General features: G+C 37.2%; 1 protein-coding gene across 3 annotated transcripts in view; it reads right to left on the bottom strand.

The window, feature by feature from the left end:
* Positions 1-689: 689 nt before the first annotated feature.
* The window catches only part of ARHGAP18 (Rho GTPase activating protein 18), a 96,489-nt gene continuing 78,747 nt past the window's right edge, over positions 690-18,431 (bottom strand). For all 3 annotated transcript variants that reach the window (XM_015623009.3, XM_015623007.1, XM_015623012.3), the window contains exons 9-15: positions 17,778-17,937; positions 15,054-15,136; positions 13,562-13,768; positions 12,624-12,770; positions 6,904-7,028; positions 5,697-5,758; positions 690-3,110 (exon numbers count right to left, since the gene is read on the bottom strand). In XM_015623009.3, the coding sequence (XP_015478495.1) occupies positions 3,019-3,110; positions 5,697-5,758; positions 6,904-7,028; positions 12,624-12,770; positions 13,562-13,768; positions 15,054-15,136; positions 17,778-17,937 (876 nt within the window). In that variant the 3' untranslated portion in view covers positions 690-3,018. The remainder of the gene's footprint in view (positions 3,111-5,696; positions 5,759-6,903; positions 7,029-12,623; positions 12,771-13,561; positions 13,769-15,053; positions 15,137-17,777; positions 17,938-18,431) is intronic.

Genomic DNA, 18,431 nt, shown 5'->3' with positions numbered 1-18,431 from the left:
GTCTACACCTCACAGAAGCATTGGAGACCTTTCCCCTCCTTCCCCCGAGGGTTTTTGAGAACAAAACCATCCTTACATGCTCCACAACATCCAGGCAGTGGTAAGAGGGACCATCATCTACTTCCCCACTCCTTCCTCTCCCCAGTCCCTGCTGCTCTGCCTGCACAGGGCTGCACACAGCATTAATCTGTCAGCTTTCAGGGTGAAAAAACTCCTGCATACATGTTTCCCAAGTCATCAGTCAAAACGATGGTGGCCTGCCAAATCGCCCCAAATAAGCAACTAATGCAGCATTGTCTTTTTAATTATAAAAGATTCTTATCAGCTTACCTGAATGCATTTTGGACTTCTCACTTGTGCCCTAATTTAATTATGAGGAATTAAGAGCCAGTATTTTCAATGAGCACTGAGAAGTCTCCTGCTCCTTTGCATATACCCAGCAATTGTTATGTTACAGATTTAGTAAAGGTGTATTGCAATTGCAGAAAAGTTCTAAATTTCTAGCCAGTTATTTATTTTTCCAGCAGGTGTTCGTTTTGCAGGACTTTAACTTATCAGTGTCTCTTGTCATACACAATACTACAAGCTCTCTACAAAGATGTAAAGTGTGAAATCACAAAATAATTATCACTTAGTGTCATTTGGGTACGTTTTATGCACAAATATAAGAATTTGAATGAGAAAAGAAGTCAGAAAAAAGCAACATTTAATTACAAAAGAACATTAAAACATTTAATTTTTTTTAAAAAAAAACAACAAACAATGGCACTAAACCAAAAACAAAGTTATTTAAGAAATCGTAACCACCACAGGTTGGTTGCAATTTTAGACTGAAACTGTTAGGAACAGCTGTTCCTATCATCTGCACTTTGCTCCTGATTAAAATAACGCCTAAAGTTCCAGTAACGAGTAATCTTTTACAGAACTATAATGCATTATGAAAACACACGTCATTTTTGTATTACATGTCAAAAAAACCCTTGATTTTATTACTTTAGGTTCATAAACATTAACCTAAGCATTGTACTGTTTTGTTGCTCTAATCCTTACATTTGAAGAACAGGGAGTTTGTTCTGTAGACAAAAGTAATTTGTCTTAGAGAATTTGCCCATAGTGGCACAGTGCTATTATACCATGTGGGAATGCCCAACAAGATGGAGCACCAAGGGCAGTACAGTCACATTAGAACAATTTCCTCTTTTACTCATCCTCCTTTTCAGAACCAACCAATGCAGTGTGCTTCCTCTTCATATGAAGACAGCCTTTGACTTTAGGAAACAATAAATACACATGGCCCCAAAATTGTTCATATGCTGTGGATAACTAATCAGCAGATGTGTAATTTTTCTATGACCTTTCAGAGTTTTATCTTACTGCTTGTATATATAAAAGGGAGAGTTCCAGTGGTTACTTTGTCAACACAGGGCCCATGTCCAAAGCTCAGCAGAAAGGTCCTTTATTCCTATAATCAGGTTTGATCATGCAAAAGTAATCTAATTCAGTCCTTGATTGTATGGAGAATACTCCCTATGAGGTCAATATAAATCTCTGTGTGCATTGAAAGAAAGTATTTCATTCCAAGGATACAATTTCACAGTAGTTACTTCAGGTAGTCAGCAGGCAGGAGTAAGCACTTGAGCACAGCTGAGCTAGTTTACAAATAAATTGTGAAGCGGTACACAAGCTAGTGAGCCCAAAGTGTCACTGTGAGACTGGGGCTCTGGAGCTCCAGGCCACTGTTCTTTGTGTTGCAACAAGTCTCCTCATTCTATAATTCATTATCAGTGAATTCCATGGGGAGCTTTCAGTCCTCTCCTGAAAAGGGATGGATTTGCAATAGTTCTCTGTTGGACCACTAATTTTTGAAGTGGTTTAGACAGCATCTATCAGCATCAGGGAAATCAGAACTTGATTTCTAGCCTTGTCCAGTATAGACCAGATATATCAGCTGATGGTAGGTAATACCCACAGTAGACCTTTACACTGTTTTTGAGTGAAAGGTTTAGTAGTTTGCTACCTATGAAATTTAGACTAGCTTCCTTCCACAGTTATTTTTTCTGAAAGTTTTTATTACGCTAGTAATAGAAAAGTTTTGGCAGTTCACAAAACTCAGTCTAACAGATGCCCAAAAAACCTGAAATCAGTGTATTATAATGTGGCTGCATTACACTGTTGAAAAATCTAAAAGGTTTTTTCTAGTGCATGACAATATGCCAGTAAAGACAGTGGCAAGAGTAGTGAGCTTTAAAAAGACTCACCTTGTCACGTGATCCTTTCTTTGTTTTATTGTTCCTTTTCTTTGTAATAATCTCAAGAGCACAATCAACTTGAGTAAAAATAAAATTACTTAAAAGATCTAGCAAAAAAGCTGCATAGAAAGCATTTTCACAGTTGTTTTTAAATAGTTTTCATCAAACTTTAAATTAGGACTTCCAAAGACAAAATCCATTGCATTGCAGTTTTTTCCTGTGAAATTCACACTATTTGGGAAATTCATATGACTGGGCTAGGTATTTTTAATACTGTACCATTAAGAAGTGCTGATCAGGATTTGGTTCTCTATTGTACTAGCTTTGAAAAGACCTATATGAACACAAAATGCTACACAAACAGATTGCAGATCTCTAGTATAAAGAGTTTAAACACCTGTTTGAAAAATAAATTCTTCTTAAACAAGACCTACCAGATGGGAGGTAGCTTGGTGCCATTAAAATATTTAAGGTAATTATATATAAAATATGTAAAGTTCTCATGCTCATTTCAAACATGAGTGGGAAAACTGTGCTATCTCCCAAAATTTTGCTGCAAGTAAAACTGAAAGTTTACTGGTTGTAACTGCTGGGTCACCACAGCTTTATCTTTTTCTTTTCTTTTCTTTTTTTTTTCTTTTTTTTAAACTAGATGAAGTTCTATTAATATACATAGTGGATGAATGTTGAAAGGATACATTATCCCTTTGAAACATTCAGCCGTGCAACGTAAGTCCACAGGTTGGAGGTTTTGCCATTAGTTGTGATATTAGCTCTGCTTAGGTTTTATAACCCACTCAGCATTTGGGTTGAGCTGGTAAAGGTCCTTCATGTAGGTATCATCATCAAGGCAGCGTTCTCCTAGAAACAAAAGACATGTGGTTACACCAGAACCAAAAGAGAAAGGAAACAACTTCCAAAGTTCCTCTTACTGTTTTACTCCATATACATTTTCAAAGTCTCTGTGGTGTTTAACAAAGCATAATGCACATGAAAGCTGGAGGTGCTCTTACCCTTCCCATTTGCCTTGAGGAGGAAGGGGAAAAGAGGAAGAAGGAAGGAGAGAAGGGGCTGTTTTACACCTTTGTGACACATTCTAGGTCAGATTCTTCACACAGACCATGCAGATGGGAACTCCCCTCTCCAACTAAAAATGGGGCAATGTCTTGATCCTCTCATGATTATATCCAAAACTACATTCACATTCACGCAGAAGCCCATTAAAATTTCAGGTTATTTCCCCTTTTTTAAATGCTAAATTTGTGCAAGGTTTCTCCTTGCTAAGAAGGTGTTACTCCCTATCCTCCTCCTCTTAATTCAGCTGTTCTGCATAGCACTTATAATAGCTGCTGTCCCAGGAAGGGAAAGTAGTACACTGTTCTTGGTGCACTACAGGCAATTAATTTATATCTAGTAGCTATGATGAAAATAGCATATGCTGATCCATCAAGATCTGCACATTCTTCATATTTCCCTACAGGCAAAGCATTATCTCATGCATTTGCAGCTTTACATCACAGCTCCTCTGCTGCTCTGCTATGCAATTGCTTGGGGTGGATGGCTCGTGCCAGACAGACATTTCCAGTACTTGCACTCCTGACATGGGAGGCAAACAGAGGTGGAAGGTTGCAGTTGAGTTTGTATGCCAGCTCTTTGGATACCCTGCACAGAGCAGGCAAGAAGGCATGACTCCCTGCTCAACCAGGCGCAGTCTCCTGCTCTCTCTAAGATTTTTATCCCAACCTCTGTGACCAGTGCTGCCCATGTTGCTGAAATAGCTCTTCTCCTCTGCACAGTGCAGCATGTTTAGGCAGTGAGAGCATGGGGACAGCACTTTGCCACATCCCTATCCAGACAGTCCCAGGCACAAAGCAGTGGCAGAAGTCTCATTCAGTGCCCTGAAGTCCTACAGTTACTGACTGCTAAAGAAATGCCTGCAGACTTCAGTAGCTGCATCTGTGCGGGGACAAGATCACACCATTGCACTTGTTACAGCTATGAGTGTAAGTGTAAGGACATGAGTGTGTCATGAGCCCCTCGAGTCTTGCTTTGGGCTCCCTCTACGTGAGTCAGGCACCTCAGGAAGAGAGAGATGGCAAAGGTCAGGACAGCAGGTTTACTTAAACCTGTATGGCAGGTTAAAGGCAGGGAGTTTCTCTTACCTCAACTGAGAGTACTAATAAGGACTAGTAAGGACTGATTAAAGTTGAAATTCTCTGGAAGTAAACCATTCAGATAGAGAAAACATCTAAGCTTTCTAAAGCATGCCACAACAAAACAAAACAAAACAAATCTGCACCTTCTCTAAGAGAAATACAATTTCTGTCACGTTTAAAGTAACAGTAAGTTGTTCCAGTTTCATTGGAATTCTGTTACAAAACCTTTTCTCCTGCAAATACTGCCCCTCTGTAGAATAAACAAGATATCCTTCTCCTTTAAAAAAGTCTAACATCTGGGACTGCAACCTGCTTTAATGGGCATAGGAAATGTATGTAGATACTGGATTTGGAAGAGAACATGTAACACATTCATCTGGCACCCAGCTATCTTGGTAAGTTACTTACCAGACTTAGTAAAAACACTAAAACATAACTGTTTCAGGAAACATAGGTAAGTGCAATTTTTTATTAAGTCTTTACATGCAAAAAACATGCAAAAAAATTTATAATAGTGATTAGAATAAAAGATAAATGCTAGAAGTAGCACTTTACATATGAAAATGAAATTTGCAATGGAAAGAAGTACTGCATGTATTTTTATAATGCCAAATATGTTTAACAGGTCACAGTTAAGGAAAAAGGTAAATGTAAATCCAATCTATTACTGCTTTCTAGTTCTCCTTTTGTTTTCCTGAGCATATGAAAAATACTGTGATTAGAAACTGATTTCTAATGCAAAAGTACTCTTGCATTTTCTTGCATAGAAGAAAACTTTAGAACTGTGTTCAGAATTATCCTTGGCATTAACTTTGCTGATCTGCTATTTACTTTAATCAAAAGGGTCTGAAATAAGCAGAGCAGAAAAGGCTATTTTATCACATGGTCATCTTTCTGGATGAGCATTTTCTTCCCCCCAAAAGAACCTGCAAGTGACACTCAAATGCAGAACATGAAGGACTGTAAGTTCACTTATTATGCCTCAATACAAGGAGATTAATAAGATGAACTTCAAGCATCTTTGTATCCAACCTCTTCGTGCTTATTCACTGTACATACATATCAGGAACATCTATTACAGCTGCCAACTTCCTCTGGGATAGATAATAAGATAATACTGATATAACGATAACACAAACATCTCTGCTGCCTTCTCCACAAGGTTAACTGGCTGCCTGAGTGTCAGGGAGAATGAGGGACATGAATAAAAATGCAACCACAGTGAAGCCCATGGACAATGTGCCAAGGAATCCTATTCTAGGAAAAGAAGTTGTTCAGAAGTCATTCTTACCAATATTTCCTCCTATTTCATAAAGAAAAACCTCTTCTTTCTTGAGTGTTTGGACATTTCCACTGTGGGGAACAGAACACAATGAATGAGGATATTACAAAGGTGCTTGTGGATCAGCCACCTAGACATGTCTGGGAGAGGTTATGCTAATTAAGATCAGCACTGCAGCCATCACAAACCCTTTGTGTGGATGCTTACTGACAAAAACAGTGAACAAGAATACCCTTGCATGCTGCTGAAAATGAACAGTCCTGCAAGTGAGCAATACACTAGAAAAGGTAAAATAAGATATATATGAAGAAACTGCAGCTTTCTTTAGGAAAGAATTTCATTGTTATTAGAAAGTAGCTTGATATTTACCCTCAGATTTTTTCTTTTACTGCTACTGCACAAATAAGTATTTCCCTCAAATATGCCATATTTCAGAAAAAGCCTTATGGTTGGGAGGGAGGAACCACATTCCTGCTGGTCTAAATTTTACTGCAACTAAAAGAAGTAAAAGACAGTGGAAGAATAAAGTCCCTGTATCATAAAGGGATTCTATTATTCTCACTGCTAAATTGTAATAATATATGCTAAAGCCCAGCTAGAAAATGACTCTCTTACAACAGTGTAAAACTCTAAAAACAGCATTTAGGAAAAAGCAGCTTCTTCATCTCAACTAGTGTACCATACTATTGCTTTAGCTGAATAGTTAGATATGATAAACACGTGTGTTAATTTTTTTTTTCAAAAGATGGATTAAAATTTCTCCCTTTCTAAATGGATCTGAATGACTAAAATGTAGCTTTTGTTTTAAATAATTTTATGTGCATGGCATTTGCACATCATTATACTCCAATACCTATTATGCTGTTATATATAAATGTATTATTTAAAAAATTATTTTCTCTCTTCTTTCCTCACTCCTCTGTTTTCTTGGAGTTCCCTTCTGACTTGTCCCAGAAAATTACAAAACTATTCCTGACCCATCAGACTAAATAGCAATTAATTTTTTACTAACGGCACTCATGTATTCCGGAAGGCTTCCTGAGCTTTAACAACATTTAAAAGGACTAATTCCTCAAGTGTGTATTTTGATGGCTAAATTCAGCCAAAAAGTTCATGAACTGACCTAGACTTTGAGTATTTTACAACTTTTTCCTTGATATAATAAATGAAGAGACACTTTTCCCGACATGATAACGAAACAAAGACGTGTTTATACCTTTTCTGGCTGAGAAACCTGGCTACTATATCACCAGCTTTCAGTTCTTCTGTCAGCTGTATTGCCATGGAAACTTTGGAAAGATGAGGCGCTTGCACCCGTATCACTCCCTGAGGAACATCAGTCTGCAAAGCAATAAGAGTGTTGGAACAAAGCTGCTAGCAGCTGGCTTTGATGAGCTTCTCAAAATACAGTATGGAATAAGTAAGGAAGTACAGTGCTCTGCACTTCACTATCTCCCAGACTTCACTACAAACATACGGTAACTACGCAGCAGTTCAGTAAATTACATCTGACCTTCAGCGCTCTTTTTAACAACAGGGAGAACTTCAGAACAAAGGAGCAGTAGTGTTTAATTATTTTTCAAAGATGTTAAGAGTAACAATAACAATTATGCTATATTAAGAACACACTTTGGCATGATAAGAGGCATGTGACACTGATACGGAAAATTCTTGCTGCAGGCACGAAAACCAGGCAATGCCCCTGCACCGAACCTCTGCTGAAACTTCTGGAAGAAACCTGTCCAGTTCTATTTAATCTGAACTTCCTGCCAAAAAAAATAAAAAAACCAAACCCCAAAGTATTCATGGATCAGTCTACTTTAAAGGATTCTTCTTTCCTTTTTTGTAAATTTCATTTTTTAAAAACACGTATTTGCTACTGCAGATTTTTTTCTCTATTTCTTATTATCCACAATATATTCAGCTAGCCAACCTGCCCTATATAACAGTCTGACTATACAACAGAGTTGTACTTTATTTCAACTCACAAGTCCTTGATGATGAATATTAATCATATTAGCTATATATCTAGCATATAGCTAGAGAAGGAGGACAAAGGACAGCTTCTTTGTTCAACTTGCAGGTACATGACATTTGAAGTTACAAAAGGCATAATTTATTTGTGAATAAGGTCCTAATCTCTGTTCCTGTAAATTTTTCTATCCCTATTACATTATCACTTACCTAAACATACTCATTTTGATAGGAAAAGAAAGTAAGAGTCTCTGTACTCAAGGTTGATTTTGACAGTTCATTCTCCCCTTTCCCACCCCACACCTCTCCATTTACCCAACTGCAAGGCTGAACATTTCTTCTTCCCTAATCAGTGAATAAATCTGGGCACCTGTGAATCTAGAATAGCTTCTCTGAAACCATCAGAGTTAAACTAATATAGAACAAACATGAGCAGCACAAACATGAGCAGAATCAGAAGAACAGCTTCCTGAGAAATGTAGGCTCATTACTATTCAAATGATGAGTTATGGTAAGGAATTTTAACCAAACAATCATTTTGCATCCTGTCTTACTATTTATTGATTTAAAATTATTATACATCATAACTGCTTCTGTCTAAAGCAGTAAAAATTATCATACTGAGAATTTGCTTTGTAGTAATTGTGGAATCAAAGATTCATAAGATTGCAAGAGATCTCTATGAGATTTCCCCTAGATTTATCTCTAAAGCTGTCAAATCTGTTCTTTAAGGCCTCCACCTATGGAAACAGTGTCTGTAGCCATCTGCTAGGTAGTAAATTCTCAAATGTTTTTGCCTCTTTCCAAACTTTTGGGATCCTGGCAAAAAGAAATTAAATTTTTATGAAAGAAATTATTATTTATAGATGTCCCTAACTGGTCTTCCATCAAATTCAAACTGGTAAATTTAAACTAGCTTTCATTTTTGTATACAGTTCTTTATCATTTTGTCTCAGTTGATTTTAGTGGAGTTACTCCAACTTTCAGCTGGATAACTTTTTTTTGCTACACAGCAGGCATATAATAAATTATTTAAAAAGCAGTCTGCTTTGAATATATGAGAGAAAGAACAAGAAACGTCCACAAGCTCTAACATTATGGTCACAGATCAAACAGAATAATTACTTTGTTTATTCAGAGAGAATCATTATTAGCTCAGATAATTAATGCATTTTGCCACTTTCACCACCTACATTTCCAGAAGAAATCATGCTCAGCTGCACAATATGTTCATGCTGCCAAACTACAGAGAGAACAGAACCTGAGCATCCCCTAGCCCATACACTGTGCAAGTTGGTGGGAAAGAAAATGTGGCCTAAAACCCCTAAGAGCTGAATGACAGAAGGACCTATTCTCTGCACAGCACAGTTCAAAATACTCAAGTGAGGGGCTCTGTATCACAACATATCAAGCAATGAACCTATGAGAGGATTGACAACACAGTGAAGAGTGGGTCACCTATGCTACTCTGTATGCAAGTTTCCTCCCCTGCCTCACAGGGTCAGATTTAAAACACTGCAACCCCTGGCTAAATTAGGTGCTTGCATTATTAAAAAAACTAGAGACGGTATGTCCTTACTTGATGGAAAATCCATTGACCTACAACATTTAGTCTGTAGCAGGCACAGCAGTCACCTGTGAGGTACTAATCTTCAAACCCTTCCTTTTCAGGGGGACTTGGAATCCATATATCACAAAGAAGAGCAGCTGCCTGGCTATAGGATCTGGGGTGGGTCTCTGCCAGTTTTTTCTAATCCATTTTTCATGACTCACTTAAATATTTTTCACTCTAGGTGCAGAGTGAAATGTGACTATGCAATATTTGCACTAATGAAGGAATATTATACATACTTATTAAAGATGCAAAATAGACCAAGCAGTTGTGGGGCATGAACATTATGAAGAACAAAATTGATTTTCGAAAGGTTCTTGCTACATGGAAGCAAGAAAGCTTTTTGAAGGCAAAGGCTGAAAGAAATGCAAACCAGTTGTTCTCTTTGGGCTGCAAAATATTGCACTTAGTTTGGGACCAAAAACTAGAAAACTATACAGAGAGAAATTATTTAGCAGGTAACAATTTTTTTAGTAAATAATCTGGCACTGCAGTGAGTGACATTCAACAGGAGTCAGAAAGGTTACCCTGTGTAAATTCAAACAGATCATACAAACAGAAGGGCTGTGGGATACAATGGTTTTTATAACCTGCAGTAGCTCAGCCCAGTGTGTTGTGTGTGCTGCTCCCATGATAGCTCCCTTTTTTGGAACAACTGCACTATACACAGGAATACAATGACAGATGGTATAAATATGGCTAAAGGCAGTAGGTAAATTTCCAGTCCTGAGGGCATCTTTCTTTGCCTGTCTGGAGCATTATTCAGCCCAACACCAACATAAAGACTTAATCCCCAACACTGACTTGGGGCCATAGGTATGCATAATGTTAGCAATTAACCCTCACAAGCCCTCTAATAGTAACCACTCTCAACACTGTAGAGAGATCTCACCTGAAGTTTGTGGTAAATGCTTTTTAACCTTTCTCAAAAGGGGAAATATGATTGACAGAGAGGCCTCATCAGAGCTAAGATGAAATTTTATCCAAATGAGCTGCTATTAACACTGCAGATACTGAGTTATTTCTGGAGAATATGGAAGTGACTCAGGTTCTGTCCATCTATGCTCGATCATGTAGGGTGCCACAGAAGTGTTAGAAAATAGAAACTTCTCCTCAGCTTTTATTCAGCACAAGGTAATTAGGTATTGAAAGTTGCAAACAGGTTTTGCTAGAGTGGGAAATTCACCACAAGTCTGGGTGCCTCACTTACCACCTGAAAGTGAAATAGAGTTCAAGAACTGCACAGGAAAAGTCCCCTCATTTTTAAATTAAAGCAGTATAAACTGAAAACTGGGGAGAAGGAAAACCCAAACAAATAAATTTTCCTTAAAGAATGAGACATTTTTTTACTGGAAAAATGTGTAAAATTGTCATTCACATTGAAGTCATCAATTTGTGATTATGATTTTAAGAGTATTATGTTCTCAAGCACGCAAAATTACTGAATGCTTGCAGGAAGCATGAAGGATTTGTAAAAAATTGTACCATTTAATTTTGATGAAAATCTCCACAGAATTCTAGGGCTTGAAGAAAATGATCAAATAGTAACTTTACATTTGAGTAAGAATATTACACAAGGCTTCAGTTCTATCTCCCCAGTGGATTAGAAAAGCATAATTTACTCTAAAAGACCTCACCCCTAACCCCCCAGTGGATTAAAAAGACATATCTTTGCACTGAATTATAAAAAAAAATCTAATATCTGGACTTGAAACAGCATTTATTTTTTTCAGTGTATTTGCTGTTATTTCAGTGTTGAACACAGGATGGCAGCATTAAGTATCATCACATCAACTCAAGCGAATTGAATCCAAAGAATTCTTTTCTTATTAGACCAAGAAAAACAAATTCCAGTATTTAATTAGCTTTATTTTAAAATCATATGTAAGTCATTCTGTGTAAAGAGTCCTTTATATAGATATATACAAAAGTAAGGCAAAGTGATGCCAGGGAATTAATTAATTTTGAACATTAAGATATGTGTCAAGTACTGCATTCAAAATAGGTAGGAACACTGAAATTTAAGTCTCCAGCATATTCTGGATATATAGCATATTCATTTAACCACATTCTATTTGCTTTGGCTTAAAAGCTTTTAAAATGCCTTTATAAGAACATGAAAACCCTTTTTTTGGTAACAGTCTGACATACACACACTTGGTAAGAAAATCAGACTGCTCAGAGCACTGCATTTCTACCAGCAACCACAAGATGACTCTACCTCACCAGAATCTTCACTGCAACTCCAGCCCACAAGAGGGGACTTTCATACCACCCAAATATGAGATTCTCACACCACCCAAATCTGATATGTTTTCATTATGGTATCAGAATACTTGTATTTGGAATTGCCTGTTCGTGTATTTAACCTAGTAACAAGGTTCACAAGTACATTGGAATAATGTACTTCAAATGCTTTATAATTAAGCATTTACAATACTATATTGTATAGGTTAAAAAGTTTCCAAAAAATCATAATTCTAAAAACTATCAACAATTCCAACACGCACAAGATGTATTTTTAAATTTTTGATGTCAGTGGGAACAGCTCAGCTAAAATCTTTCTGAACTACAGGAAAAATTAACACTATAATTCCCAGGATTTTTGTATTTGTGTGAAGACTGTTATGCTGAAATTTATGCCTTGACACCACTGATGGGTATGGCAGAAGCCAATTACCTAAAGGAGAGATATTGAACTGTGGGTTATATGCACTGGGGTAAGCTGGCAGTAGCCACTTGGACAGTAGCTGCGTAAGAAGCAGTTCATCAGTTTTTCACCTTTGTTTCATCCTTTGGGATTTCTTGGGATGGGCAGGCTGTGCATGCTCTAGCTAAAGACTGGGACAAAGAGTTCAGTGGTTTTGGAACTGCTGTAGATGGAAAAAGAATTAAATGCCAGATTTGCTTCCAAATACTTTTAAATCTCGAGTAGGGAAATCTAGGTATTTAGTTTTTAAGAAAACACATGGTCTGCTGTGATTTCCACTGGGAAACAACACATCTAAACGTGGGCTCAGTAATACTGAGTCTTGTCACAACACTTGCTCTCTCTACAGACAAAGATCTAATGTATATTTATTTCAGGTGCCCAAACTGAAATAACATGTGGGATATAATTTTTCAGTTCAGAAATATTCTGAAAAATATGTGAAAACAAACAAAAAGCCAGTACAATCCTCTAAATGTGTCATGCCAGTAACCCACAAACTGTCAAAGCTACACTAGCTTGCTATCTACTGAAATAAATTTTCAATTAAAAAAATTTATATATCCCCTCTGCTATATCCACTTTTTCACTAAAAATTACGATCCTATTAATAAAGCATTCCAGATGTATGTTTCCTTACATCATTAGAAGTCTTCTCCTGTTTCTCATGCTTTTCCCGGTCATATGCCATCTTTTTCAGAAGTTTCTTCATAGCTTTGTCCTTTTTCTCCTTCTTCTGGCTTTCAGTGTTTTGTTTTCTCACTTGATTAACAATAAACTTTGGAATCTAGATAAATACAGATTAAGCATGAATAACTACATGATTTTCTTACCAAAACCTTTGTAAATGGCCAGATTATCAGGGAGAACTCAAAAATAGTGTTTCTTTCCAGTAATAACTAAAGATTCAAATAATATAAAACTATGAAACAATATTAAAACCACCCCATTTGTGATAAAATATTCCACTCCGTGACTTCTCAGGGGAATAAAGGTGAAATCATACAGTGCTTTTGCTTTTGTCAGCCAAAAACATTTATTTGACATTTAGTGTGTAAAATGGTGATAATTAGTTTTCCTCACATGCATCAAAGGTCCAAATTGTTTCAAGCTGCTGATGGACAACACACCTCCAACTTGTCCAGTTTGTCTGAGCTAGAGCTTTGCTTAGACCATGAGACAACTTCATGCTTTATCAAAACACGTTTCATATAATATTAAGTTTGGCCCAAAAGGGCAATGAGTTCAAACACTGTTTCCTGCTAATATCTCTGAGCCAAAAAGAATTCCCCACAGAAATGTATATTGTTAGACCAAATACATACATCCCCCAAGGACTTATTTTTGAGTTCACTTGTAGGACGTACAATATTAAAACTCTGACCGCCAGAGCTTAACATCAGAGGTAATATTTTTGTTTTGCTCCCTCAAGAGTTACCTGTGAGCAAGAACCCAGCTGGGTTTTTGATCCTTTTCTCAATCATGGATGTAATTTCACATGACTTCTCTATTTAGATACCCTGTTGTGAAATTTATCATTCTCTGCCCCCATCCCCACCTCCTCAAAAACACACTTACTGTCCAGAGAAGTTTTTGGTACTGAATCATAAAGCGCATGACGTTTGCTGTCCCGGCTGCCATAGCAAACTCGCTTTGTTCAATAGTCTTTGAGCCAAACCCATGAAACGTGAAAAGGTTTGGGGCCATCACCATCGCAACATTCTTTAACGTCATCTTATTTTTGTCTCGGTGATCAATTACCCTTTGGAGGAATTCAAGCAGTACCTGAAATAAGAGCAGAACTTTCAGCTAAACTCTGCATGTGAAAAGTGAAGCACGTGTGGAGTTGAAAACAAACATATGAGTGAAACATGATGTTGCATATTTTTTTGAAAAAGCTCTTAATTCCTAATAAAATCACATTAAAAGCAATCACTAATAGAAGTGTGAATATATTTATTCACAGAACAGTAATGCAAGTTTTGTTTCCTTCAAGTAATGAAGTAAAAAAAATTCTTGGTTTTATAAGTAACATTTTCAAAAGCATTCACGTTACTTTGAGGCCCTGCACAGTAAGATTTGTTTCAAAACCTTTGTTATGTAGGTGCAGAAGCAGCATCCCACAGATGCTTGTGAAGACATTACTGTTGGCATTTGTTAAACTGAAAGTGAACACAATAGTTCAGGCTGTCATGGTTATGGAAACATGGAGTGGCTAATTCTTTAAGGTAAGCAATTCACAAGTAAAGCACTGCATTGTGAATGACAGGCAGCCAGTCAGAAACTGGCAATTTTCAATTAATTTGGTTCCAGGTATTTGTAGCTCGACTCGGGAGCCTTCTAGACTGCCTCCACACAATAAACAAACTCAAAAAGAAAGTCTTTGAACAATAAGACCTAGTAGCATTTTTTGCCTGTAATAGATGATGTTCTGCATCCTACACAAATCCTGCATTCATTCTTGATTGCAACAGCTTTAACAGTAAGCATATTCTGAAAAAAAACATTCATAGCTTTGCTACAAAAGGACATGCACGAATTGGAAGAATCCATGTACAATGTTACAAATAGTAACAGGAAGATTTCTGGTTTCTGGTAGATTTCTTGTTTCTGTAGATTTCTGTTTTATTGAGAGTACAAAAAACAGCACAGAGAAAAGTGAGGAATAAAAACAAAGAGCTAAACCCACTTCGTAAAAGGAAACACACATTAATTGTATTCTAACATTGTTTATTTTTTACACTGGAAATAATGACATAAAAAAAAAAAAAAGGGAGCAAAAACTTCTAAGAGAAAAGGTTGCTCACTGGGAGATTACTATTGCAATCCTGGAAAAATGTCAAGTCACATTCTTAAAAGTCATTTGGGAGGAATTAGGGCCCTAAGTTGTTTGGTGTTTTTCCTCCCGAAGTTATGTGAAATATGGGGGAATAAAAAGAATCACTAGTTTCAGCATTAACTTTGAACTGAAAAAAAAGAAGAATGTTAAAAAGACAACAGCATTCATTACAGTGGATTCACAGAAACAGACAAAATATTTATGCAGGAAAATAGTATTAACAATTCCAACCTTCAGGGTGTCTCTGTTTGCTTCAGGTAGAAGGATAACCAAAAGATTCAAAGCTTGCAGTTGCTGTTTCCTCGTTGGGAGATCTGCCAATAAAGCACACAGACCTCAGTATTTTGAAATAATTATTTATACTCTTCAAAAAGCATGGTTTCTAAGTTGAAACTTCTTGCAAAATGCTGAATGCATACACATGGCTAATTATCGTAGTATGACAAAGGACTGGCAGATCCTGGTTTTCTGATACTCATTTCCAAATGTTCTCTTAGGATTCAGTTGGTGTGTGACTCAGCAGTCTTTTGGCAATGTTTTCTAGATGCCTTGTGATTCCTTCTTTATTTTGCAAAGCTACAAGAAGGAATAGCTAACGGTTCTTCCCTTTCTGAGCCTGTGCCCCAACACATCAAAGGGTATACTCAACACTGCTTTCACAGTTTCTCTGGTTGCCTTCACAGTTGCATGATCTCCCAAGTCACCCACACAGAATGAATACCACGTGTAACTGAGTAAGACAGGTCTCCAGTGACATAACCAACACCGCTGCAATGGCAAACTGGCAGGGATAAAACCAGAAGCAGAGAAGCTTAACACATATCCACAGCAGAGAGTGCTGTACCAAATGAGGCAAGCTGTAATTAAAGAAAAGTAACATTGCTTCTGCCTTTTACCAGTTGCTCACTGGTGCATCATTCACCCAAGCTGCACAATGAATGCTCCTCCATCACCTGGAAGAGGTCTGGCAGTGCAGAAAGCCCCAACTCTCTTACATTTGTCACTTGTGATAAACTTCCTCCTGTCATGCTTTAAAGGACATGCTCTGGCTAGTCTTCTCAGGAGATTCCTAATGAATCAAGCCATATATAAAACAAGTGAAAAAGGAGGTACCTGCGCAAGACAGTTTTATCACACTATTTAAAAATTCAATAGGGCTGTTCTCATGCATCTGGCTGGGATTCCAACTGAATTGCTATTTCAAATACATTTCATCTAAATCAACTTATGAGACACCACCAAACAAAAATAAAAGTTTATTGATGAAATTTTAAAAAACCCATCCTGCTGACTACTTTTTACCATACTAAAAATTAATGATCTGAATAAATGAGTGGCAAATTGTATAGGCATTTAAAAAATCAAGTAGTGACAGCAATGTATCCACCTGCTTTAGAAAGACACGCATTAAAAGTAAGGCTTAAATTCAGTTTCAAAACACCCTATGTCACAATGCTCAAAAAGCAATGAGAATCAATTTTTCCTAGGAAAGTAAGCAAAAATACAATTGCAAAACAACTAAAATTCATTACTTAAATGAAGTGTTTCTTTCTGCTCACCTAAGTAACAACTGAATTTTAGTTGCTTATATTACATAGATTAGGAAATTAAATTGTTCAAATTATATTCTTTAAATATTTAATTCTAACCATACTACTTAGTCACAATATCACAAAAAACAGTGATTACTGTCACAAAGATAGTCCTTTTTCTCTACCATCTAATCTTATTGCATGTAACCAATAAGACAAACTATTTAAACAATAGGAGTCTATGCAGTGCTGTGTCTGTTTTGAAGCAAATCCTTTGGTTCAATATAGAAAGTGGTTTGGATCCTGTCACCTGAGTATTTCTGGGTAAGTAAAACCACATAAGCCTTCAGACAGCTCAGGAGCACAAGCAGAAACCCTCCTGGCTACAATCACTATCCAGTAAATGGAACAACCTTTTGGAGCTCTTTGCTGCCAGCACCATCTCAAAGCATTCTGGCCAGTTTTAACTTGACACTCAGTATTGCAAAATCAACAACACTGTGTATCAGGCCAAAGCTCCTGCTCCCTACTCCAACCAACCTGACAGCATGGAAAGGCAGCTCAGACCTGGGAGACTTGACACAGCTCGCCCTTTTTAAGAATATTTGTCAGTCTGCCTTTGTATGTGAATTCTCTGACCCTGAGTTTAGCTCAGTTGGTTGAAACATAGTGCTAATAATGCCAAGGCTGATGGTTTGATCCCCATATGGACCATTCAAAAAGCTGGACTTGATAATCCTTGTGGATTCCTTCTAACCCAAAATATTCTGTTATTCTATGAAAGCCCTTATTAAAAATGAGTCATTGCTCTGCCCTTAGAAAAGGGAAATAGAACTTGCAGCCCTGTGCTGACTGGGGAGTTAATGTATGTGGGTTCCCACTCTGGATTCATTATCACCAAGCCACTCTCTTCCAGTCACAGCTGGTAAGTTTGCTGTTTTGGTGACCAGTTGGCAAAGAGGACATTTGCACGAGAACTTGCTGATCTCAAGGGACCACAGATGATCAGTTCAGTTCTGACTATTCTGCTCTAACGTCTCCTCTTATAAATGGATAAAATACCCTGAACAGTATAAATTATCATTTGTTTTACTTCCCAAAGAACTGCTTATCTTTGTTGTGGATTTCCTTTGAAGCAAATACTATTTATAAACTGATACTGTCATATACATTTTCTGTGTAATGCTTGTGTACCTCCTAACTACTACCAGAAACATTAGGAAGTGAAAATGTGCTTTCATTGTATGTGTAAACCATTAAAATACCTGTTACATGAAAGACATTATTTGCACAGTAGCAAAATTATGCCTATCTTTTCTCAGGAGAACTCATATTGTTGTTATTCATTTTGTTTCTCAGCAAAGAGGCACTTCTCTGCATGGATATCAATTCTTCCAGCAGAGACAGAAAGGACACTACTCACTCTGCACATCTTGGAAAGCTTTGAGATATTCTACAGTGAGGAGTGGCTGAGGCAGTTCACGGATGAAGAGTTTTAAAAGACTTGCTGCATCATGTTGCTTTACGTTTTCCCAGTTGAAAGTCCCTTCATAAAATTTTGCTTCCAGTTCTTGGCAAAGACCCTGAAATGCAATGGATACAGAGAGCACCAGTTTTTTATTTGGCTGCTGGAAGTCACGTGTAATACACACAGCAACACTTTCCACACTTTGAAAGGGGGGGAAGGATATCTGAAATATCACTTAACTCCAATTGCTGCTGGTCTTTTTCTACAAAGCAGATAAATGTGGGATCAGAAGTACTGCAAGCAAACGCACATTAATAGGCAGCAGTCAGATCTCATCGGCCTGAGTCAGTGCCATATGGAATAAATATACAAGAAACAGATATCATACTCAAGCACATAAGGATCATGACTTCTCCTCCACACAAATATTGAGACTTGCCTGATATACAGAGCAATTCTGAAACTGCTACCCAAGGGTGTTGCTGTAATGCATACATGGCCATTTTCATTAAAAATTAAGGCAATTATGTGTGTTGACACACAACTTCTTATCAAAATACACACTAAGGTGAGGCTGGTTCTCTTTTTAAAACACGGGGAATGATTTGT

The sequence above is a fragment of the Parus major genome, chromosome 3 (genome assembly GCF_001522545.3).
Source record: "Parus major isolate Abel chromosome 3, Parus_major1.1, whole genome shotgun sequence".
Classification (NCBI taxonomy): Eukaryota; Metazoa; Chordata; class Aves; order Passeriformes; family Paridae; genus Parus; species Parus major.
Note: the sequence above shows the minus strand (reverse complement) of the source record. Positions and strands in the feature narration are given on the sequence as shown.